This window comes from Pseudophryne corroboree, chromosome 2 (assembly GCF_028390025.1).
Source record: "Pseudophryne corroboree isolate aPseCor3 chromosome 2, aPseCor3.hap2, whole genome shotgun sequence".
Classification (NCBI taxonomy): domain Eukaryota; kingdom Metazoa; phylum Chordata; class Amphibia; order Anura; family Myobatrachidae; genus Pseudophryne; species Pseudophryne corroboree.
The window spans coordinates 452,910,735-452,937,419 of record NC_086445.1 but is presented as its reverse complement, the minus strand read 5'-3'; the positions used below and the strand labels follow the sequence as shown (position 1 = coordinate 452,937,419).

General features: G+C 46.6%; 1 protein-coding gene across 1 annotated transcript in view; it reads left to right on the top strand.

Annotated features, from left to right (window-relative positions):
* The window catches only part of CASTOR2 (cytosolic arginine sensor for mTORC1 subunit 2), a 362,570-nt gene that overhangs the window by 169,628 nt on the left and 166,257 nt on the right, over positions 1–26,685 (top strand). The window contains exon 2 of the mRNA XM_063953739.1: positions 11,185–11,255. Coding sequence (XP_063809809.1) covers positions 11,185–11,255 — 71 coding nt within the window. The remainder of the gene's footprint in view (positions 1–11,184; positions 11,256–26,685) is intronic.

The window sequence follows — 26,685 nt, the reverse complement described above, 5'->3', positions numbered from 1 at the left end:
GTTACTTGCTGTGATTTTCAGGGGTTCCCCTAAATGTTTTCTGTAATGGCAGGACATCCAGGTGATAGTTAGACATATAGGGAAAGCAGTACCCTAGGGATCTCTAACCCATGAATTACAGTATGACCCTCATAACAGGCAGATACATACAGTGACGTGGCATCATCCTCTGATACTGCAGGTTAATATATGCTTATGGATTCAAAATAATACATCTGTAAAATATTTAATTGAAAGAGTATCCCTGTTACATAACAAAGCTTACAAAAATACTAAGCAATATGTGCAGTTGTACTGTCTATTTACATTGTCTGTAATGGTAACATGTGAGAAATACAGTTGTACAATGCAATCTATTCTTGTCTTTTCATTCTTTTAAAACTTGTCTATAGCACATCTATTACTTTTGTATTTAGCAGCACCCATACATTTTATCGAATTACAATTCTATTCATTATAAATGTTTTGGAAATGTTGGGGGTACAAAAAATGGAAATAGGCTGCTGTGTACATGTGGAAAATGATTGATAACCACTGTTGTTGTGTATCCAACTTATTGTGGAGAATCAGTCCACAATCACCTGTAAGAAGTTAAGATTCCTGTCAGTTGTGATTATGGAAGCAGTGGCATCTCTGGGGTCAGTGTCTCAAAGTGTGCCAAATAGAGCCCATGCGCATCTGTAAAGGGTGTATGGTCTCACAGGGAAGGAGTCCTGGCCTTGTGGCACCCCACACACACACACTTTTTTTTTTTTTTAACTCTGTGGGCATGCCCATAACTCCCAGAGATGTTGGGCTGCCCCTGGCTCCTCATTAGTGTGTGGGTGTTGGTGCTGCCGATAATGGCAAAGTGCACCTTCCAGGCACTGAGGATTAGACTGCATTTCAGATAGTGAAACCCTGTGTGGTCCGCGCCCCACTATTGACGACATTGTATGGAGGTAAACAGCAGACCGATTTAGCTATTCTATATGGTGGAGAGGCTTTGCAGGCCACAATGCAGCCTCAGCCTGGTGTGATCCTCTGAAAGCGAATGAAATTGAAATGAAATTGAAATCTAGATTTGATGATAAGGCATCATCCATCTGGGCTGTAAAACATACTCTCCTGGAAGTTGCAGGAGACTCGCGATTTTTCAGGTAGTATCCCACATGCCATTCGCTTCCTAGTGAAGTCTCCCGATAAGAGCTGTCCTTTCAGATCTCTGGACTTCAGGTTTAGGACCCGGGAGTCCTTCTGCACATGAACGCAGGGTGCTGGGAGGGATCTGATTAAGTCCCTCTCAGAAGGAAATGTGGAAAGAAGCCCATAGGCTTCTATTGGGTAACTCCATCTAAAGATTGCATTACTCACTGGGTCCAAGCTCTGGAATGTATCACGTTCCAGAGCTTGGTACATATTTTAAAAACATTTACAACATTAGTCAGAGTCGTCTTATCTGGAGGAACATGTTGCAAGGTTTAAGGGAGGTTTGATAAATTTACAGTTCTAACATGAAGTAGTGTATTGCTTGAAAAATAAATTTTCCCTTCAAGTGTGCTATAGCAAATGTTTTTATTGTTTATATGAAGACTTCAGTGACGGCAGAAGACTTCAGTGTCCTGGAGGTACCGCGCAGCGGTCGCGCTGTGCGCCATTGCTCCCACACACCAACGGCACTACAAGGGTGCAGGGCGCAAGGGGGGGGGGGCACCCTGGGCAGCAATATACCTCTTTAAGAAGCCTGGCATGACATGTATACAGTGCACGGACACTGTATACAAACCCCCCCCCAGCATGAACCGCTAAAATAACAGCGGGGCTGAAGCGCGCCGAGCAGGGGGCGTGGCTTAGCCCTCACAGCACGATACAGCGCCATTTTCTCCAACAGTCCCCGCCAACAGCACTGTGTGCAGTAGCAGTGTAAATGAAGGGGGGCACAGTGATTAGTGCAATATATAGTAAAGTATAGCACTATATTAGATAATGGCCGTGTAGTCAGTGTGTTGTGCATAAGTGTCTGTGTTTTCCCTGTCAGATACCCACTATAGCTTTTAGTACACATGTGTCGACATGTGTGAGTGCTCTGTCGCAGACAGTTATGGGAATCTGTCGGCATTGCCGACTCCTGTGGTACTTGATTGAGTAAATGAAGTGTCAGCAGGTCGGTAGTTGTATACTTTTCAAAGAGTAAACACGTTATGGGAGATGCAGTAATATGTGGGTGACCCTGTCGGCACCAACTGTTAATACTGGGTGTAAATTAACATGCTGTAACTAACTTATGCCTGTATATATATATTTATATGTATATGTATGGTACGGTTCCATGGGCCTGTAGCTCGAGCACAGACATGGTAGTATTGTGGGGGAGTGATATTAAAATGATATACGTATACTTCCCTCGGACCTCTCGGGGTCGCAAGAATGTTCTTTTGCCTGGTACTACTCCCTGCTGTCGACGAATACTATGTTTTATGTCGACCATAAGGTTTCCTGGTTAGATCCACAACTGGGGCATTCAGTACATGGACATACACATTCAGAACACATTGATGTCACTAGGGACCCGGCGGTTCCGGACAAACTGCTTATATGTATGATATATATATATATATATATATATATATATGTAGGATATGTGTGTATATGTGTATTACAATATGTATATTCATATTACGATTTCTAATGAATGCTGAAGTAAAAGTATTCCTTCTCATGTGCTGGTCGCTCTGTTGATACAGCTCTAGGTCGGCCGTGACGAGTTGGTCTCAGATCCTCACAAGGCGTCTGAGTGTTTATTCTTTTCCCGCCGCGGATAGAATACTGTGAAAGTCAACTCCTGGTCGGCACGGGGCCCTGTCGCAACGGATCGTATACAGGAAGCTAAGTGATATATTATTTCTGTGCCTTTAAGTTATTTGCATTTCATGCGCATGGGGGAGTGCTTGTATTCGGAAAGGCATCCGATAGAATTACCCTAGAGAGAGAGGGGATGTTTCTTATGTTGGTTCTTCTCTATAACATTGCGGCAGGCTGCCGTGCGACTACAGGAGGGGTGACCAGGGGAATGCTGAGGCTGACTGAGAGATATACTGGAGTTTTTCCCTGTGACGGTGTACCGCTGTTTGGGGATGCCTCAGTTAAGTCACTCTTGGCAGATACCACTGGTAAGTCTACCTTGGTGTGATAGGTTCCCTCACAACAGTTGGTGACGCATTCTTTGTAGGATGCAGTAATTTTAACCGGTTCGATACCGTTCTTTTTTCCCTTTCTGTGCAGATAGTGGAAGGTGAAAAGGTAAGAGTTCTGCAACCTTGTTAGGTTCGCAGAAGCGGATATCGTCTTCTGTTTCTACCACATCCACCGCATATCGCTGGGTCTATCTGGCTGAAGCCCACACCGGTGGGAACTCGTCTAATACTCTTCAGTCAGTCCGGGAATGGACTTGGATCTGTGAGTTAATAATGGAATCCAAAGGGGGACATACTGGAGTTTACAGTTGATTCCCCTCACTGATTTTTCAAATAGATCTTACCGATTCCCCTCTGAAAGGGGAGGTAGTACGCGACGCCATACCAGAGTTGCGTCAGGTTCAGGACATTGTCCTGCTGTCCCTAAAAAAAATGTAAAAAAAGAAACAACGATTTCTACTTACGAAGTTGAACTACAGGTTGGAATCTCCCAGGCCAGGGAGCTCCAGCACGTAAAGGTAGAAAAGGGTTTAAATGCGTTTTTCTCCGCATTCAGCTTACCTGGGTTGATGTCCAGGATTGTCTTTGCCATTTCACCGGAGTGATAGCAGTATGATGGTTTTCTTTCAATAGTAAGAGCCATTGTTATTCTGTACTGAGATGCTCTCCTGATTAAGGCGAGGTCAAGAAACAAGTGGTGAAAATCGTTGTTTCTCTCTGACTGTTCTTCAACACAGGGAATGGCTGTTGTTCCCAACGACGCAGATGTCGGAGGTGGGTATCAGAGTAGATACTGAACTGTTGAGGTTCTGTGTTTTCCTGTGGAAAGAGGTCTGAGGATCTGGAGTCGGATCAGATTAGCAGTGACAATCCATCAATATGTTCCGTTGATGAAGAAGATGGGTGCGGCCTAAGAGGCCTTTTCGGTGAGCAAGTCAAATGCCAGAGTGGTTTTCACGGGACCAGTTGAAAATGTGGTCCGGGTCTCACCTGCACATGCACCGGAATATAATCCTAATGGCCAGGATATCACTCCTGAGGTATCTGCTCAGTTCTCACCTCCTAGAGGGACGAAGGTTCGGGATCCAGGATTAGATCCTGGTGTCCATGCATGCAGATCTCCGAGGCTGGGGAGCAGTCCTTGCAATGGAAGTATTTCCAGAGGGAAAGGTCAAGCTGGGAAGCTTGTCTGCAATAAGCTTTCTTGAATTAAGAGCTATTTTCAATGAACATATTCTTCGTGATCTGCCGTCTTGATTCTGTCGGATGACTTGACAGCAGTGACGTAAGTGAGCCGCTAGGGCGGAACAAGGAGCAAAGCCGCAATGGCAGACGCAGCAAAAGTTTTCCGCTGGGTGAAAAGACTGGTAAACGCTATATTAGCAGTCTTCGTTCCGGATGTGAACGACAGAGAAATAGGTTTCCTCTGCAGACGCGATCTCCATCCGGGAGAAATACAGTCGTCATCGAGAAGTTTTCACAGAAGTGACAAGTCTTTGAGGAGTGCCTCAATTGGACATGTTGGCGTCTCGCCTCAATGAGAGACCTCAGGGATATTGTTCCAGGTCAAGGGACACTCAAGCTCTAGCAGTGGATGCCCTCGTGACACCCTGGGTGTTTTCAGTCGGTCTATGTGTCCCCTCCGCTTTCACTCTTCTGAAGGTGATAAACGTAAGAAGAACAAAGGTTCAGGCGATCCTCATTGTTCCGGTCTAACCAAGGAGGGCTTGGTATCCAGTTCTTCAAGATTTACTCATAGAAGATCCCTGGCCTCTTCCTCTACAGGAGGAACTGTTACAGCAAGATCCAGATGTGTATGAAGACTTAACGCGGCTGCGTTTGAACGTCATATCCTAGCCCGAAAGGGTATTCCCAGTGAAGTCATTTCCACACTAATTCAGGCTAGAAAAGAAGTAACTGCAAAGCCTTACCACCGTATTTGGCGTAAATATGTGTCTTGGTGTGAATCCAGGAAGGCTACTACGGAAGACTTTCAGCTGGGTCATTCTTCTCCATTATTTGCAAGCAGGTGTGGATGCAGGCCTAACGTTAGGCTCCATTTCAGTGCGGTTTTGGCCTTATAAATTTTCTTTCAAGTAAAGAATTGGCTACCTTTCCGGAAGTTCTGACCTTCATGAAAGGAGTACTGCACATCCAACCTCCATTTGTGCCACATTGGCACCGTGGGACCATGACGTGGTGTTTAGTTTTCTTGTGTCACACTGATTGGAACCTTTATGAAAGGTTGTGTTAAAATTTCTCTCTTGGAGAGTGGTTATGCTTTTGGCTTTGGAGTCCGCAAGGCGGGTGTCGGAAGTAGTGGCTTTGTCTCACAAGAGCCCCTGTTTGATCTTTCATGTGGACAGAGCGGAATTGAGAACTCGGATAATAGTTCTGCAAAATAGTGGTTTCTGTGTTTCGCAGAAAGCAACCTATTGATGCCTGTGGTTCCTTAAGCATTGGCTGATTCAAGGTCTCTCAAAGTAGTCAGTGCTTTGAATATTTATGTCGCCACTTGGCTCAGCTTGGGAAAACAGAGGCTCTGTTGTCCGGTCTGCTCCCAGCGTGATTGGGGCGCCTGCATCTCTGCAGTCTGTTACACGCTAGATCTGTGATATGATTCGGCGTGCTCGTTCTACGGCTGGATTGCTGTTACCGAAGTCGGTGGAGACGCATTCTACTAGGAAGATGGGCTCTTTTTGGGCGGATGCCCGAGGAGTCTCGGCGGTTTAACTTTGCCGAGCGGCCACATAGTCGGGTTCAAACACTTTTGCTAAGCTCTACAAGTTTGATACCCTTGCTGATGGGGACCTTATGTTTGCTCAATCGGTGCTGCAGAGTTGTCCGAACTCTCCCGCCCGGTCTGGGGCTTTGGTATAAACCCCATGGTCCTTACGGAGTCCCCAGCATCCTCTAGGACGTCTGAGAAAATAGGATTTTAATACCTACCGGTAAATCCTTTTCTCTTAGTCCGTAGAGGATGCTGGGTGCCCGTCCCAGTGCGTACTGTGTCTTCAGTTATTGGTTATGGTTACACTCTTGTGGTTTCTTTTCTGTCAGGCTGTTGCTGACGTTGTTCATGCCATGGCATGCGGTGTCTTATTATTGGTTGTGTTGACACACAGGTTGTGTTACATATTCTCTCAGCATGTGGCTGTGTATTTTTCATGCCGTTGGCTGGTGTTCTATTGAATGCCACGTTCTGCGGTATGTTCGAGGTGTGAGCTGGTATGACACTCACCGTGTTTAAACAATAAATACTTTACTCGAAATGTCCGTCTCCCTGGGCACAGTTCTCTAACTGGAGTCTGGAGGAGGGGCATAGAGGGAGGAGCCAGTTCACATCCATTCAAAGTCTTATAGTGTGCCCATGTCTCCTGCGGATCCCGTCTATACCCCATGGTCCTTACGGAGTCTCCAGCATCCTCTACGGACTAAGAAAAAAGGATTTACCGGTAGGTATTAAAATCCTATTTTTGGTGGCCCATAAACAGCACTCTTGGTAACTATTAATAATAATAATAATAATAATTTTATTTATATAGCGCTCTTTCTCCAATAGGACTCAAGGCGCTTAACAGATACATAGCATAATATAGTACAGAAAATAATGAAGTACATTTTCATAAAATACAGAAGCATGAAGATACTAAAAGGGACACTATGGAAATGCTTTAGTAAACAGAAAAGTCTTGAGTCTACTTTTGAAGGATTCTATAGTTGGGGCCTCTCGCACTGTGCGGGGAAGTGAGTTCCATAGAGTCGGAGCCGCATGACTAAAAGCTCGACCCCCAGATGAATTACGGTAGATTCTAGGTACTGCTAAAAGTCCTTCATCTACAGATCGCAGTAATCGAGTGGGGCAGTATGGGGTCAGAAGCTGTTTCAGGTACCTTGGGCCTTGGTCATGTAATGCTTTGAAACTCAGTAAGCCAATCTTGAAGATGATAACTATTGATAACAAATGGTTAATAATTATCATGCTGTTTTGATTTAAAACATCCAGTAGCTGCTTCTTCTGTAAGTGGTAAGCACAAATTTAAAGGTGGTTTAATTGGTCTTAAATAAATTATTTACTACTACTACTACTACTACTACTACTACTACTACTACTACTACTACTACTACTACTACTGTTTTCAAAAATACATGTAAAGTATACGTTTGCATACTTTAACAGAACCTGGCATATCTGGCTGTCTTTATGCATATGTTATGACAGGGGTAGATACGGGGGCGATGTTAACACTGCAACTCACCTCTGCCATGAGAACACCAGGACCAATGACTACTACTCCTCTGTCCAAGAACATCATGACTGCCCCGGGGACTACCCCTCATGCTGAGCAGGGAACTGAGGAGCGAGCGCACCAGGACCAGACTTTGCTGGGTCATTTCCATTGGACATTAGTGTGCTCCCCACATTCCCACACCCACCCGCACTGCTCTCATGAAACCAGGACATATATAATTTTCGCAAAATAATGTTAGTACAGTTTTTCTGCAAATGTGTTTTTCTCTTCTCTTTCTTCTTACAGCGTACTTCCACCCCACGGTGTGCTATTCCTGTAATGTTTACCTCCATTGATTGAACACCCTGCCAGCAGTAACCTACGTAGTGCGCCCCACATGGCTGCCTCGGATGTTTCCTCCGTGGGCAGGGTGTGCTTCATTTGGATCTTTCCATGCATGATGCATACTCCTACACTCGTGTCCGTTTTCCCATACATGCATCTGGGGCTTGTATGGCTTATCTCCCACTGTGTAACCTTCATAGTACGCCCAACATGGCTGTCTTATCTGGTGCGCTTTTGGATGGGATGTAAAATACATGGACCTGATAACTTTGTTGGAACCCTACTCTGAACTTTAGGACTCTGCAATCTCCCCATTTTGTGTTATCTCTTCTAGGAGTGGACTATTCCACCCTGGGTAATCTTACGCAGTGCGCCTAAGATGGCTGCTGCACCTGGTACCTTGTGAGGGTGGAATATACAATCCTTGGAGGTTATTAAACAAAATGCCTACACCAATCATGCATTATGCTTTCTGTGTGCTCAAGGTTTTTTTTTTATGTCTGTGTGGTTTATCTTTTGATGTATTACTAAAATCTTCTGCATTATGTGCATTGTTTGAGTTCAAGTTGGCGCCACGGATGGCTGCCTTGGTGCTGCTCTGCCAAGCAGCCTTCGTTTTTAGTTTTACATGTATAATATGTCTAATATGTACAGTTGCAATGTGCAGTATGAACTCATACGTGTAATGTATGCTACGTTTTTCCCCTTCTTATGCTATGTATTCCCCCTTCATGTTGCTGCTTGGCAATGCATTGTACCACGAAAAATTAATAGTGTACATGAGTACACCTGGCTAATAAAGCTGATTCTGATTCTGGTTAAGAGAGTAATGAAAGGGCCTGGATGGAGACTGCACACCGGCCCCTCCTCTCTAGCAGACAGTGACTCTGAGCACTAGGTGGTGTGCGGTCACACCATTTTCCCACCAATTTTCTCTAGTGCGAATGCGCAAAACACCAGGAAAATGGCACAGTGGCCATTTTCATGGCATTTTGCTCATGCGCTGTAGGGGAAATCACCAGTTTTCCTGGAGACCTGTGCACCACCTAATGCTTAATGCACATTATAGATATGCCAGTGTGTAGATGAGGTTTTCACTTTGTGTGCCATATATTCAACATTACAAGCCAACATAAATTCTGGAGTGCCCCCACCATTACAATATATACAGAAGTGATAAATGATAGCAAAAATTTCAGGGGCTATGTTTGTTTGTTTTTTGTAATAAGTTTGCTGAGGTTCGGTTGCTATGCTAACCATCCTTGAGTGTCACCATCTGGTACTAGTGCCAAGGGTTGCCCACCCCTCTGCTATTAAATTTAGAATGAACTGTTTTATATCTGATATTTTCTGTAAAACATGGCTGAGAGAGGCTGTGTGCAGTGTCCTTTTAATATGGATATTGACAGGACGGATGTGACACAGGAGAACGGCGGTTGGGAAGGATGCTGGCGGCTAGAGCTGAGATAGTGGAGGTGGAGGCTAGGGCTAAGACTTCCGGGGGGAGTGGGGGTGGCAGCTATGTCTAACACCCCCCCTCTATTGCCAGGAAAACTTCTGCCTCACAATCTTAATTTTATTGATATTTTCTATTCTATTTAAATCCTAAAATTTTGACATGTATAATTGTATCACAAACAGCTCTTTTATGTAAGACCACTTCCCTTTTAGGCTTAATGGTTTGCTTGGCAAGAACTATAGTGTTCCACAGCTGTAGCCTACCGTCTTTCACTCACCTATAAATCTGCTTTTGTTTTGGTGGTGTTGTTTCAGCTACAGTAGAGGAATAAATTGGCTGAAATAGGCGGCTGCTTAAATGGTTACAATTACAGAAAATATTGACTAAAGGTTTATTGAGAAGTGCCAAGCCTCACAATGATTCCCACTTTCATTAGGGAGATGATTGTGTATATGATGGGAAGGAGGGTGGGAGCGACGTGCTGATAGAATTTTACCATGGACTGAGTTGTTTCATCTCGGCAAGGTTTACTGGTCTATTAATACATGTGATCTACATTCTGTGAGCTGCTAAGATAAAGACAAGACATATGTTTTCTAACTGTCAAACATTGCAAGCCTGACGGGGAGGGGAAGTGCTGAATGGCTGAGCATGCTGTCCTTAATCTGTCATAATACAGACATAAATACATACAGTGCTAACATACATGTAAACTGTATTTGAATATTTCATTCAGAAGCAACATTTGCTCTAAACCATAGCAACGCTCAGATTTTCTTTATTTGTGTAACCTCTACTAGACCGATAAAGGCTAACAGCTTCTTATTGGCTGTTCAATTGTTGCAACTCAATGCAATATTGGTAGACAATCTCTTAAGAGTCTGGGATAAACACTATGGAGTTCTAGGGGACTTAACTGCTACCCCAGTAGTCAGAACCTTTGTCATAACTGCTGAAAGTCTCCCCTGTCTCCAGGCTGACCTTGTACAGCACAGAGGGAAAAAGGATCCAAGATCAGCATGAGAGGCATCTCAACTGCTTGGTCCCATAGCAGCTGCTACCCTGGCAGTTATGCCACTGGTTATACCCACATAGTTATCAATCTTGCAGCAGATCTATGCCAGTGTTCACAATTAGGAATGTATAACGTTGCTAAAATATAAAATTCATTTCATTTGAAGCAAGCCATCTAATGTATATAAAAAGAATAGGCTACTTTTTGGTTAGCAGTCTGTATTAATATCTCATAAACATTACATAAAGGGAAAATACTCCGCACCAAATCCATATGTTGCAGTTTGCCTGAATCTAACATTTAGTTTCCATATTAAAACGTAAGCAAGAGAGGCCTACAGATTCTAGTTGTATAGATCAGTTTGGTTCATGGATGTGCTAGGTCTGGTATACATAGCTGGGAAAGAAACGTTTTAGTCCGTTTGTCATATGGTCATGCCCTGTCTGTTTTCTGTAGAGTTCACCCTTTTTAACCACTGGAAATTGTGATGAACTAGGGAGTGCAGCATTTCACGACCACATGTCATGCCCCCGTCCTCTTTATGCTGGTGGCTAGCCCACCACTCTGGGAGCTGATTTGCAGCCCCAGCCTCACCCGACGCACGCCCTCAGAATGTCATACACCAGGAGAAGTGCTATTGTGGACACAAGGTCACATCCCCTTTGGCCTGTGCAAGGAGTCCACACTGGGTGACACCAACCCTAGTCACGCCAATGCCCATATATAATATCTGCTACCTCTTTGTTAAATAGCTCCAATGCTCAAAAATGTAGCAGTCCTTTCAACACAGATGTTTTCGTAGCATTGATCACATTTTTGCACTTAACAGACAGGCCCCTCAGAGATTTGGTTAATAGCCAAAAAAAATTCGGAAATTTATTACCGTATTAATATTACAATACAAAAATGTCTAACAATTGTGTTTAAATGATCTAAAAAAAATTTTGTTTTTCCTTTTAGCTGCAAGTTTTTCAGTCTTACAGAAACTCCAGAAGATTATACCATAATTGTGGATGAAGAAGGTTTTTTAGGTATGTTGATTTGTTATGTGTGCTATACAAAATGTACATGTGTGAAATAATCCCAATATCGCTTCATGCATGGTCCCAATATGACCCACCTTAACTTAAAAATATTCCAGGTTCATTATCAGTCAGTGCCAGCCATAGCAGCATATCAGTAGATGAATCTAGGCACCTGCATGTTGTGCCAGTTGTTAGGCGTACCTAAAACAGTGAGTAATTTACATAATCCACTAATGCACATTGAGCACCAGCTGTAGACATGAAGCAGAAGCAGCTGCCAGGACTGGCAACGGAAATCTTGGGGCCCAGTACACAGGTTTTTGGGGATGCTCTGCCCTTCCCGGTAGGTACAGGTTCATCGCCACTGGATCATCCTAGCCTGTGTCACTCCAGCCTGTGTTTATCCAGCACAATCCCTGTCTCTCCAGCCCCCAGCAGGTATAGAGCTTATCAACCATTGGCTTATTCTTGCCTGTGTTGCTTCAGTCTGTGTTTATCCAGCACAATCCTTGTCTCTCCAGCCTTCTTTCCCCTTTGTCTCTCCATCTCCATTCATCAGCTCGTCTTTCCTGTATCTCGTAGCCTCATTTGCCCTGTGTCTCTCAGCCTCATTCCCAACACCTGTGTCTCTCCGCATCATCACCCCCTTCTGTCTCTCAGCCTCAAGACCCACCCCCCTCCTGTTGTGTCTCTCAGCCTAATCCTTCCAACTGTGTCTCTCAGCCTCATCTCCCCCACTGTGTCCCCCAGCTTCACCGCCTCCCCCCCCCCCCCCCCCCCCCCGTGTTTCTAAACCTCATCCCGTGCTTTTCAGCATTATCAGCCTAACCCCCAGTGTGTCCCAGCCCCATCATCCTTGGTCTCTCCAGGTATGGGTCGTTGGGTCGACAGTCATTAGGTCGACCACCGAAGGTTGACATGGGCATTAGGTCGACACGTACTAGGTCGACAGGTGAAAAGGTCGACATGAGTTTTTGGAATTTTTTTGGTGCCGTTGTCTTTGTAAAGTGACCGGGAACCCCAATTAGAGCACCGCGTCCACTCGCTTCGCTCGCCATGCTTCGGGCAAGGTTCCTCGCTCTGCTACTGCTGCGCTCGGCACAGGTTACCGTTCCCAATTGTAGTCCACGTGGATCGTAACATATGAAAAAATCCAAAAATGTAAAAAAGTGAAAAACTGTCGACCTTTTGACCTGTCGACCTAATGCCCATGTCGACCTGATGACTGTCAACCTAAGTTGTCTCGACCGAACGACCGTATCCCGTCTCTCCAGCACGTCATTATATTTTCCCAGCCTCATGTCTTAAGCTTTATCCTCCCTACATCTCCAACCCCCTCCCTAACACATCTCCCAAGCACAACTCACTCTTTCCTCCTGCGGGTGTGGATCATTAAATCGACAGTCACTAGGTCGACAGGGTTTGAAGGTCGACAGGGTTTCTAGGTCAACATGTTCTAGGTTGACAGGTCAAAAGGTCGACATGAGTTTTTCATGTTTTTTCTGTGTCGTTTTCTCCGTACAGTGACCGGGAAGCCCAATTAGTGCACCGTTTTTGACTATGTGATTTCCCTTGAACTCCCCCAGAGCCCAGATAGCACAGATCTTGACTATCTGTACTTTCTATTTTGTCTATGTACGGTTTTGACTAAGTGCCAGTTGTGACTATACTTTGTACTAGATAGTACACTAGATAGTCAAGACTGACTTGCCTGCAGTGTATCTAGCCTTGCGATACCGACCCCACGGGAGTGCGCATCAGGATCAAATCTCTATTGCAAGCTGCCTAACACCTTGAGATATGCACTTACTTTCCTTAAGATTTTAACTATATAGTCAAAATCTTACAGATTTATCTCACCGTGTGTACACACCTTTACATTGACAGTGTGGCTCTTGGCTGTAATGTAACTGCCAAGTGGCTCACTTCAGATCCCAAGGGGAGAGAATGCTGTACTCGCCAACTTCCTGCCAAATTGTACAGCAGTAGTGGGAAGAGATTCCAGTAGGTTAGTACTGGCCCTGCATTGTAGAAGGACAATGTGTAGATAGCAGTTATTGGCCTGTATTTGTGGTTATTGTATGACAGCACTACCAACAGGGTTCAGTGTGGCCCCAAGGTATTTACTACCTTGGCCCCTGTTTGTTTATGTGACCAAATTTAGTCTCTGATACCGTTGCTTGGTGATAATATTGTGTGTACCTTGTGTAAAGGGGGGTACACACGGAGCGATAATCTAAGCAATCTGACTAGATTGCATAGATTTTCAGCAAGATCGCTCCGTGTGTAGCCCTAACAGCGATGCGCAGCCCCGCGCTTCGCTATCGCTGGTGCTAGATTGGCCTGCCATACAGGCCAATCTAGCGGGTCGCTCACTTCACCCGCTGGGTGAAATGAGCGCCCCCCCCCCCCCGTCTCCCCCCGCACGCTCAGCTCAGATCGCGCTGTGCTGAGTGGCATGAGAGATGTGTGCCGAGCGGTTCGCTCAGCACACATCTCTCCTGCATCGGTCCGTCTATATGGGCCTTTAGGTTGAATTATCTTTAATTTCACATTCACTCGACAGTTGCTTAGAGAAGTCTGTAATTGTTGAAGGTAAATAGAAAATGCCTGAAAGTCTGAAAGGTTAGAAATTATTGTTCAATAGTGAAATTGTCTTCAGCTGATTATTTAAAACAAATGAATCAATCAAGTTTTTATAAAAAAATAATCAACAAATAACTATCAATTAGAATGGTGTCCATCCTTTTACCAAGTTGCAGTGACTATGTTAAAGTTGGCAAACCGTAATTAAACAGTAATTGTGTATTCAAATCTGCAGATAAATACTTTGTGTTTTTGTCTGCTTTTATTTACTTTAGCTTGATTGAGAAAATGTAATTTAATCAGGAGTGCTTAAACAAGGCTGTATAGGGGGGTACACACGGAGCGATCCGTGCTTAAATTCTAAGCAATCTGACTACATTACTTAAATTAAGCACGGATCTCTCAGTGTGTATGCCCATAGCGATAGTGATGCACGGTTCCGCGCGTCGCTATCGCTGACTCTAGATTTGTCATGCATGCATGCCAAATCTAGTACATCGCTCATTTCACCGCTGGGTGAAATGAGCCCCCCCCCTCCCCTCGCTCAGCACACATTTCGCTGAGTGCTGAGTGTGGGCGGGAGATGTGTGCTGAGTGGTCTGTGCTAGAGTGCTCACCGCCTATCTCCCCTGTGTGTACGGGGTTTAAATGTATTTTGTATCTAAAAATCTGCCAAGAAAAGATTGTGTTTTACATCTCTATATGGGTGGTCTTCAGTATGCCGACTGACGGGATCCCGGCGCACAGTATACCGGCGCCGGGATCCCGACAGCCGGCATACCGACACTTATTCTCCCTCGTGGGGGTCCAAGACCCCCCTGGAGGGAGAATAAAATAGCGCGCGCGCCACCGTGCCCGTAGCGTGGCGAGCGCAGCGAGCCCGCAAGGGGCTCATTTGCGCTCGCCACACTGTCGGTAAGCCGGCGGTCGGGCTCCCGGCGCCGGTATTCTGGTCGCCGGGAGCCCGACCGCCGGCATATCGTAGTGAACCCCTCTATATAGTAGTTTTAAGAAATTATCTTTGCACTTTGAAAGCTTAAGCATTAATCACTGTTCATTGTGTATTTTGTTTATGTCATGAGTCCCATTTTAGAATAACCTATATCTAATTATACAATGAAAGTTAAGTTTTAATATATCAGTACTGCGAATATTCTGAGAGCATCCTCTCTTAGAGTACTTTGTTTTCTCCCTGACTATTTACCTGAATCAAACTATTAAATCTAATACATACTTTATTGTTCTTGTTTCAGGATATAAAGTGCTATACCTCAAGTTTATAATCTGCCTGAAATGTAATTTTACCTAAAAGACTTGCACACTATTTTCTGTATGAAACTGGCTTATTTGATTTATTTTTTTTGGTGGGGGGGGGGGGGGGGGGGGGGATTTAGAATAAAGAAATAAAAATAGCTACTGTAAATGGTTAATGTTATTGTTCACTCAGTGGTTTATTCCAAGAACAAAATGGTTGTTTTATGCCAGGGGTGGCCAAACTGCGGCTCTTTCATCCGCCGCATGCGGCTCAGCCGGGTCCTGGCCACCGCTGCCCTGGCCCCACCGTTCCCCCGTGCTCACTGCGCTGCTGCTGTCATTCTGTGAGGGGAGGAGAGCGCAGCGTGCGCTTCTCCTGCCCCTCACTCTCCGGCGGCGGTCCGTGAGCCAATCAGAGCTCGTGGACCGGCAACTAAGGCTGCCGGACCGCGAGCATTCATTGGCTCACGTACCGGCGCCTAATTGAAGAGACACAGCCTCCGGAGAGTGAGGAGCAGGAGACGCGCATGCTGCACTCTCCTCCCCTCACAGACCGCAGCAGCAGCCCGGTGAGCAGCACGGGGGAAGGGGGGGGGGGGTCATGTGTATCTGGAACTGGGGGCATTGCTGGCACTGTGGGTAAGTGTATACCTGGCACTGGGGTCATAGTTGGCACTGGGGAGACATGTATATCTGGCACTGTGGGGTCACTGGCATTGGGGGCATAGCTGGCACTGTGGGGACATATATATCTGGCTCTTGGGGGACATGTATATCTTGCACTGGGGGGCATATCTGACACTGTGGGGACATATATATCTGGCACTAGGAGCATAGCTGGCACTGTGGGGGCATATATATCTGGCACTGGGGGCATATCTGGCACGGGGGCATAGCTGGCACTGGGGGCAGAGCTGGCACTGTGTGGGGACATGTATATCTGGCACAGGGGGCAGAGCTGGCACTGTGTGGGGACATGTATATCTGGCACTGGGGGCAAAGCTGGCACTGTGTGGGGACATGTATATCTGGCACTGGGGGCAGAGCTGGCACTGTGGGGACACTTCATTGGGGGCATAGCTGGCACTTTGGGGACATATATATCTGACACTGGGGGCATATCTGGCACTGGGGGGACATGTATATCTGGCACTGTGAGGCATATATGTATCTGGCACTGTGGGGACATATGTGTATGTGGCACTGTGGGGACATATGTTTCTGGCAGTGTGGAGGCACCCATTTTTGACACTTTTATATGTATGTGGCACTGTACTGGGACATTATATGTATTTATCACTGCACAACATGACTAAAAACGGAGTTATGACACAAGGTCATACTCCTACAAACGTCATAACGACGCACAAAATGGGGTGTGGCTTTGTGAAAAATAGGCCACGCCCATATTTTTTTGCGTGCGCGCCTTCGGCGCGCACATGATACTGGCTTCTTGCCCTTGACTACAGATCTTTTCTGGCTCTTTGCCTCTGGCTGGTTGGCCACCCCTGTTTTATGCCATGCATTCTTATGTATCACCTGACAGTGTCATCATTGCAATCATATTTTGTGCAGTATTTGTCTTTTTTTGTGCAATAATACACACACACACACACACACACACACACACACACACACACACACACACACACACACACACACACACACACACACACACTGCATTGCCAAAAGTTTGATGACATTAGAACCTTGTGTGCATGTTGAACATCCAAATAAAGGTAGGTTTTCCATTGAATTTTGCGAACATGACTGTGGAGATCCGCAGCTGCTCAGCCATGAGCATTATTGATAATGGGCGGTAAGGCTTGGCTAAGTCAGCCTTCCAATTCATCACCATGGTGTCCGATGGGGTTGAGGTTGAAGCTCTATGCAGGCCAATCTGTTCTACACCAAGTTCTGTAAACAATTTTCGATGGCCTTTGCTTTGTCAACAAGATAGAGCCTTTCCCAAACATTGCCACAATGTTGGAAGGACAAAATACTCTAGAACAGTGATGGGAAACCTTTGGCACTCCAGTTGCTGTTGAACTACACATCCCAGTATGCCCTGCTATAGTTTTAGCATAGCCAAATAGCAAAACTGTAGCAGGGCATGCTGGGATGTGTAATTCAACACCAGCTGGAGTACCAAAGGTGCCCCATCACTGCTCTAGAATTTCATTGTATGCTGTAGTGTTAAGATTTAAATTCTCTGGAACTAAGGGGCCTGGGTCAATAAAGCTCTAAACATTCAGTTAGGAAACATTATTATGCTGTCTTCTAAACCCAGATGGTTAAATGTGATTTTCCTCTCCAAGTAATGGGATCTGATCAAAATAGCGGCAGTTGGGATCTCGAAAGTCAGGAAACATACAGCGGGATCCTGACGGCCAGAGTCCCAACACACTCTGGAGGTAAGTACCAGGTTTACGGCACTAGGGGGAGTTTTAGGGTTAGGCTGTGCTGGAGGGTTAGGGCTAGGCTGGGAGAGATGGCGGTTTGACTGTGGGAGGTAGGGGTAGGATCTGTTTGGGTTCTGGCCATCAGGATTATGTTGTTGGTATCCTAACTGCCAGGAGTTCGTACTTCGTACCCAACAGCCAGAGAACACTTTTCCACTGCTCAAGGGTCCAATACCGATGTGCTTTTCACCACTCTAGCTAATGTATGGCATTGCACACATTAATTTGAAACCATCTTGGTTTTAGCAGCCCAATCCACTTATAGTTCTTGTGCTGATTTTATTTCCAGAAGCAGTTTGAACTGTGTACTGAGTGTTGCAAAACACAGATTATTTTTATACACTGCACACACACTCATTCTGTGACTGTGTATGGCCTAATGCTTTGTAGCGGAGCAGCTGTTCCTAAGCTTCTCCAGAATAATGGTGCATACAGTTGGCAATCAAATTTATTCCATACTTAACTGCCCCAATCAGTGCCATGATGAAAGTCACTGTACTTTTCAGTATGACCCATTCTACTGCTAATTTTTGACAATGATGATTCCTAGGTCACAGTCTCCAGCTATATAAAGCTAAAAATTGAGCATCCAATCAAGCTGGGAGGCATTTGATATGCCGGCTGTCGGGATCCCGGCGCTTAGCATACTGGCGCCGGGATCCCGACAGCCAGCAAACTGAGAACTATTCTCCCTTGGGGTGTCCACCCCTGGAGGGAGAATAAATAGTGTATCGCGCCACCGTGCCCGCAGCGAGCCCGCAAGAAGCTCTTTTGCACTCGCCCCGCTGCCGGCATGCTGGCGGTCGGGATCCTGAAGCCAGCACGCTGGGCGATAGGTTCCCGACAGCCCACATACTGTAGTATACCCAATCAAGCCACATCTGACTCCAAAGTCTGTTTGGGTCATACCTATAGTCCTATGGAAATTATTGGCAGATAAAGTATAGCTGACAAAGCAGTAATGTTTTCCTAAACCCGCAATCTCCACCCTTTCAAGTTGCTATAAATGCAATGGCCCACAACATAAAAACATGAAATCTTGTCTTTCCTAGTGGTTACAGAGCAAGTGCATTTGTGTGCCCCTAGCCAGCATTGTACACAAGGATTAGACTAGTCCACCTGCCACCTCCCAACAGTAAAGCTACATACACACGGCGCGATGCAGCTTAATGGCCGATACTGACTAAGTTGTGGCCGGAGGCATGTATCGGCCCCGCCTGCACCCACTATATTTTCTTGCGATGATGATTTTGAGGGACAGCGCATTGCCATCACAAGCTTATGCACATGTTGCGATATGCACTATGTTTACGTGCGATGTGAACTATATTTCTCTATCGTCCTAGTGGATGCTGGGGTTCCTGAAAGGACCATGGGGAATAGCGGCTCCGCAGGAGACAGGGCACAAAAGTAAAGCTTTCCGATCAGGTGGTGTGCACTGGCTCCTCCCCCTATGACCCTCCTCCAAGCCAGTTAGATTTTTGTGCCCGGCCGAGAAGGGTGCAATCTAGGTGGCTCTCCTAAAGAGCTGCTTAGAAAAGTTTAGCTTAGGTTTTTTATTTTACAGTGAGTCCTGCTGGCAACAGGATCACTGCAACGAGGGACTTAGGGGAGAAGAAGTGAACTCACCTGCGTGCAGGATGGATTGGCTTCTTGGCTACTGGACACCAGCTCCAGAGGGACGATCACAGGTACAGCCTGGATGGTCACCGGAGCCTTGCCGCCGGCCCCCTTGCAGATGCTGAAATAAGAAGAGGTCCAGAATCGGCGACAGAAGACTCCTCAGTCTTCTAAAGGTAGCGCACAGCACTGCAGCTGTGCGCCATTTTCCTCTCAGCACACTTCACACGGCAGTCACTGAGGGTGCAGGGCGCTGGGAGGGGGGCGCCCTGGGAGGCAAATGAAAACCTATTTTGGCTAAAAATACCTCACATATAGCCTCCGGAGGCTATATGGAGATATTTAACCCCTGCCAGAATCCGTTAAGAGCGGGAGACGAGGCCGCTGAAAAAGGGGCGGGGCCTATCTCCTCAGCACACAGCGCCATTTTCCCTCACAGAAAGGCTGGAGGGAAGGCTCCCAGGCTCTCCCCTGCACTGCACTACAGAAACAGGGTTAAAACAGAGAGGGGGGGCACTAATTTGGCGTTAGAAATATATAAAAAAGATGCTATAAGGGAAAACACTTATATAAGGTTGTCCCTATATAATTATAGCGTTTTTGGTGTGTGCTGGCAAACTCTCCCTCTGTCTCTCCAAAGGGCTAGTGGGTCCTGTCCTCTATCAGAGCATTCCCTGTGTGTGTGCTGTGTGTCGGTACGTGTGTGTCGACATGTAGGAGGACGATGTTGGTGAGGAGGCGGAGCAATTGCCTGTAATGGTGATGTCACTCTCTAGGGAGTCGACACCGGAATGGATGGCTTATTTAGGGAATTACGTGATAATGTCAACACGCTGCAAGGTCGGTTGACGACATGAGACGGCCGACAAACAATTAGTACCGGTCCAGACGTCTCAAAAACACCGTCAGGGGTTTTTAAAACGCCCGTTTACTTTAGTCGGTCGACACAGACACAGACAGGGACACTGAATCCAGTGTCGACGGTGAATAAACAAACGTATTCCTTATTAGGGCCACACGTTAAAGGCAATGAAGGAGGTGTTACATATTTCTGATACTACAAGTACCACAAAAGAGGGTATTATGTGGGATGTGAAAAAACTACCATAGTTTTTCCTGAATCAGATAAATTAAATAAAGTGTGTGATGATGCGTGGGTTCCCCCCGATAGAAAATTATGGGCGGTATACCCTTTCCCGCCAGAAGTTAGGGCGCGTTGGGAAACACCCCTTAGGGTGGATAAGGCGCTCACACGCTTATCAAAACAAGTGGCGGTACCGTCTATAGATAGGGCCGTCCTCAAGGACCAGCTGACAGGAGGCTGGAAAATATCATAAAAAGTATATACACACATACTGGTGTTATACTGCGACCAGCGATCGCCTCAGCCTGGATGTGCAGAGCTGGGGTGGCTTGGTCGGATTCCCTGACTAAAAATATTGATACCCTTGACAGGGACAGTATTTTATTGACTATAGAGCATTTAAAGGATGCATTTCTATATATGCGAGATGCACAGAGGGATATTTGCACTCTGGCATCAAGAGTAAATGCGATGTCCATAACTGCCAGAAGATGTTATGGACACGACAGGGGTCAGGTGATGCAGATTCCAAACGGCACAAAGGTGTATTGCCGTATAAAGGAAGAGGAGTTATTTGGGGTCGGTCCATCGGACCTGGTGGCCACGGCAACTGCTGGAAAATCCACCGTTTTTACCCTAAGTCACATCTCTGCAGAAAAAGACACCGTCTTTTCAGCCTCAGTCCTTTCGTCCCTATAAGATCATATCTGCCCAGGGATAGAGGAAAGGGAAGAAGACTGCAGCAGGCAGCCCATTCCCAGGAACAGAAGCGTTCCACCGCTTCTGACAAGTTCTCAGCATGGCGCTGAGACCGTACAGGACCCCTGGATCCTACAAGTAGTATCCCAGGGGTACAGATTGGAATGTCGAGACGTTTCCCCTTCGCAGGCTCCTGAAGTCTGCTTTACCAAGGTCTCCCTCCGACAAGGAGGCAGTATGGGAAAAAATTCACAAGCTGTATTCCCAGCAGGTGATAATTAAATTACCCCTCCTACTACAAGAAAAGGGGTATTATTCCACACTATATTGTGGTACTGAAGCCAGAAGGCTAGGTGAGACTTATTCTAAATCTAAAAATTTTTTGAACACTTACAAAGGTTCAAATCAAGATGGAGTCACTCAGAGCAGTGATAACGAACAGGAAGAAGGGGACTATATAGTGTCCCGGGACATCAGGGATGCTTACCTCTATGTCCCAAATTTGCCCTTCTCACTAAGGGTACCTCAGGTTCGTGGTGCAGAACTGTCACTATCAGTTTCAGACGCTGCCGTTTGGATTGTCCACGGCACCCCGGGTCTTTACTAAGGTAATGGCCGAAATGATGATTCTTCTTCGAAGAAAAGGCGTCTTAATTATCCCTTACTTGGACAATCTCCTGATAAGGGCATAGTCCAGGGAACAGTTGGAGGTAGGAGTAGCACTATCTCGGATACTGCTACAACAGCACGGGTGGATTCTAAATATTCCAAAATCGCAGCTGATCCCGACGACACGTCTGCTGTGCCTAGGGATGATTCTGGACACAGTCCAGAAAAAGGTGTTTCTCCCGAAAGAGAAAGCCAGGGAGTTATCCGAGCTAGTCAGGAACCTCCTAAAAACAGTGCATCATTGCACAAGGGTCCTGGTAAAAAATGGTGGCTTCCTACGAAGCAATTCCATTCAGCAGATTTCACGCAAGAACTTTTCAGTGGGATCTGCTGGACAAATGGTCCGGATCGCATCTTCAGATGCATCAGCGGATAACCCTATATCCAAGGACAAGGGTGTCTCTCCTGTGGTGGTTATAGAGTGCTCATCTTCTAGAGGGCCGCAGATTTGGCATTCAGGATTGGATGCTGGTGACCACGGAGCCCAGCCCGAGAGGCTGGGGAGCAGTCACACAAGGAAAAAATTTCCAGGGAGTGTGATCAAGTCTGGAGACTTTTCTCCACATAAATATACTGGAGCTAAGGGTAAATTTATAATTCTCTAAGCTTAGCAAGACCTCTGCTTCAAGGTCAGCCGGTATTGATCCAGTGGGAAAAACATCACGGCAGTCGCCCACGTAAACAGACAGGGCGACACAAGAAGCAGGAGGGCAATGGCAAAAACTGCAAGGACTTTTCGCTGGGCGGAAAATCATGTGATAGCACTGTCAGCAGTGTTTCATCCCGGGAATGGAAACTGGGAAGCAGACTTCCTCAGCAGGCACGACCTCCACCCGGGAGAGTGGAAACTTCATCGGGAAGTTTTTTCCACATGATTGTAAACCGTTGGGAAATACCAAAGGTGGACATGATGGCGTCCCGTCTGAACAAAAAACGGGACAGGTATTGCGCCAGGTCAAGAGACCCTCAGGCAATAGCTGTGGACGTTCTGGTAACACCGTGGGTGTACCAGTCGGTGTATGTGTTCCCTCCTCTGCTTCTCATACCTAAGGTGCTGAGAATTATAAGACGTAGAGGAGTAAGAACTATACTCATGGCTCCGGATTGGCCAAGAAGGACTTGGTACCCGGAACTTCAAGAGATGTTTACAGAGGTCTTATGGCCTCTGCCGCTAAGAAGGGACTTGCTTCAGCAAGTACCATGTCTGTTCCAAGACTTACCGCAGCTGCGTTTGTTGGCATGGCGGTGGAACGCCGGATCCTAAGGGAAAAAGGCATTCCGGAAGAGGTCATTCCTACCCTGGTCAAAGCCAGAAAGGAGGTGACCGCACAACATTATCACCACATGTGGCGAAAATATGTTGCGTGGTGTGAGGCCAGGAAGGCCCCACAAAGAAATTTCAACTCGGTCGATTCCTGCATTTCCTGCAAACAGGAGTGTCTATGGGCCTCAAATTGGGGTCCATTAAGGTTCAAATTTCGGCCCTGTCAATTTTCTTCCAGAAAGAATTGGCTTCAGTTCCTGAAGTCCAGAACTTTGTCAAGGGAGTATTGCATATACAACGCTCTTTTGTGCCTCCAGTGGCACTGTGGGATCTCAACGTAGTTCTGGGATTCTTCAAATCACATTGGTTTAAAACCAGTCAAATCTGTGGATTTGAAGCATCTCACATGAAAAGTGACCATGTTCTTGGCCCTGGCCTGGACCAGGCGAGTGTCAAATTGGTGGTTTTTTTCTCAAAAAAGCCCATATTTGTTTGTCCATTCGGACAGGGCAGAGCTGCGGACTCGTCCCCAGTTCTCTCCCTAAGGTGGTGTCAGTGTTTCACCTGAACCAGCTTATTGTGGTGCCTTGCACCTACTAGGGACTTGGAGGACTCCAAGTTGCTAGATGTTGTCAGGGCCCTGAAAATATAGGTTCCAGGACGGCTGGAGTCAGGAAAACTGACTTGCTGTTATCCTGTATGCACCCAACAAACTGGGTGCTCTTGCTTTTAAGCAGACTATTGCTAGTTGGATGTGTAATACAATTCAGCTTGCACATTCTGTGGCAGGCCTGCCACAGCCAAAATATGTAAATGCCCATTCCACAAGGAAGGTGGGCTCATCTTGGGCGGCTGCCCGAGGGGTCTCGGCTTTACAACTTTGCCGAGCGGTTATTTAGTCAGGGGCAAACACGTTTGTAAAATCCTACAAATTTGATACCCTGGCTAAGGAGGACCTGGAGTTCTCTCATTCGGTGCTGCAGAGTCATCCGCACTCTCCCGCCCGTTTGGGAGCTTTGGTATAATCCCCATGGTCCTTTCAGGAACCCCAGCATCCCCTAGGACGATAGAGAAAATAAGAATTTACTTACCGATAATTCTATTTCTCGGAGTCCGTAGTGGATGCTGGGCGCCCATCCCAAGTGCGGATTATCTGCAATACTTGTACATAGTTACAAAAATCGGGTTATTATTGTTGTGAGCCATCTTTTCAGAGGCTCCGCTGTTATCATACTGTTAACTGGGTTTAGATCACAAGTTGTACGGTGTGATTGGTGTGGCTGGTATGAGTCTTACCCGGGATTCAAAATTCCTCCCTTATTGTGTACGCTCGTCCGGGCACAGTACCTAACTGGCTTGGAGGAGGGTCATAGGGGGAGGAGCCAGTGCACACCACCTGATCGGAAAGCTTTACTTTTGTGCCCTGTCTCCTGCGGAGCCGCTATTCCCCATGGTCCTTTCAGGAACCCCAGCATCCACTACGGACTCCGAGAAATAGAATTATCGGTAAGTAAATTCTTATTATATATATATATATATATATATATATATATATAGACAGAAATATAGCCCGAAGGGCGCTAGAGCATCAAATTCAATTGTCCATATATAAGTCCATACGTTTTTATGGATCCTTTCAATCGTGTTGTTAATGGACTCGATTAACTCCCAATTTGAAGTGGATATTCTGATCTCTTTCAGATCCAGTGTTCGGTTGCAATCAGCCAAATATTTTACCTAAAAAATACCCTCTCACCAAGAGATGTAGACACCCAAAATATAGCCTTAGATTAGTAAAATTCCGATGTTTATTAATAACATCCAACATAAAATATATAATGTGTGGAGACCGAGGTCTGACAGGTATTTTAGCACTGTTAAGTTTGTGTGCCACTTATCCTGACGAAGGGGCTGCATCAGTGGCGGAACCAGCGAGCGGTGGGCCCATGTGCGACAAAATGGCTTGGGCCCCCCCATCCAATCCAAGTCCACCCCCTCACCCCTGGAGAGGATCTGGTGAGGGGGGACCTGCTCAGGGAAGTGGATACCTAGCAACAGTGCCGTAACTAGACATTTTAGCACTGTGTGCAAGAAACGGCATCGGAGCCCTACCCCTGCATGCAAAACAGGGGCAGTGCGCGCCGTAGGCGCGCGCAAAAATACATAGTGGCGTGGCTTCGTGGGGAAGGGGTGTGGCCACAAAATAATAACAATTCATAAAACGGTGCACAGTAGTCTCCATTATTCAAATTACGCCGCACAGTAGCACCACTACACCCGGTAGAGACCCTTTTACACCTTACGGTGGACAGATTCCTCTTTTTACACATTACAGCAGACAGCGTCCCCTTTTTACACATTACGGCAGACAGCGTCCCCCTTTTTTACACACAACGGCAGACAGCGTGCCTTTTTTACACATAACGGCAGACAGCGTGCACTTTTTACACATAACGGCAGACAGCGTCCCTTTTTACACATAACGGCAGACAGCGTGCCCTTGTTACACATAGCGGCAGACAGCGTACACTTTTTTCACATAACGGCAGACAGCGTGCCCTTGTTAAACATAGCGGCAGACAGCGTACACTTTTTTCACATAACGGCAGACAGCGTGCCCTTGTTACACATTACGGCAGGCAGATTCCCCCTTTTTACACATTGCGGCAGACAGCGTGTCCTTGTTACACATAGCGGAAGACAGCGTACACTTTTTTCACATAACGGCAGACAGCATGCCCTTGTTAAACATAGCTGCAGACAGCGTACACTTTTTTCACATAACGGCAGACAGCGTGCCCTTGTTACACATTACGGCAGGCAGATTTCCCCTTTTTACACATTGCGGCAGACAGCGTGTCCTTGTTACACATAGCGGCAGGCAGATTCCCCCTTTTTACACATTGCGGCAAGCAGATTCCCCCTTTTTACACAATGCGGCAGGCAGATTCCCCATTTTTACACATAGTGGCAGGCAGATTCCCCATTTTTATACATTGCGGCAGGCAGATTCCCCGTTTTTACACATTGCGGCAGGCAGATTCCCCATTTTTACACATTGCGGCAAGCATATTCCCCGTTTTTACACATAGCGGCAGGCAGATTCCCCATTTTTACACATTGCGGCAGGCAGATTCCCCATTTTTACACATTGCGGCAGGCAAATTCCCCGTTTTTACACATTGCGGCACACAGTCCCCCTTTTTTGTAGGAAAGAAAGAAAAAGAAAGAAAGACAGAAAGAAGAATTATACTTACCCTCTTCGCTGGCTCAGGCTCCTCGGTGCAGCGTCAGACGATTCCCGGGCAGTAGAGAATGAGGAGGAGGGAGGTGGAGGAGGGAGCCGCAGCAGCGCTGTGTCATTGGTGGAGGCGCTGCTGCTGCTGCCCCTCTGCTTCACTATAGGCTGTTCTCGGAAGACAGCCTATAGTGAAGCAGAGGGGCACCAGCAGCAGCGCATCCACCAGTAACAAAGCGCTGCTGCGGCTCCCTCCTTCACCTCCCTCCTCCTCCTTCCCCCGTCCGTGCTGCTGCTCCTCTCCTCTGTGGGCGGCTGTGCGCTGCGGGCAGCGGTTGCCCGCAGCGCACAACGGCATGTAATGAGTCAATTTGACTCATTACATGCTTGGGCCCCTGGACAGAGGCGGGCCCCAGTGCAACGCACTGCTTGCACTGGCGGTAGTTCCGCCTCTGGGCTGCGTCCCCGCAACGTTGATGCACTAAGTATTAAATTGCACTTTCAGAAGACTCCGAGTGCCGCCTCACTGTTCGTTTGCTTTGATACAGAGGTGGGCTACC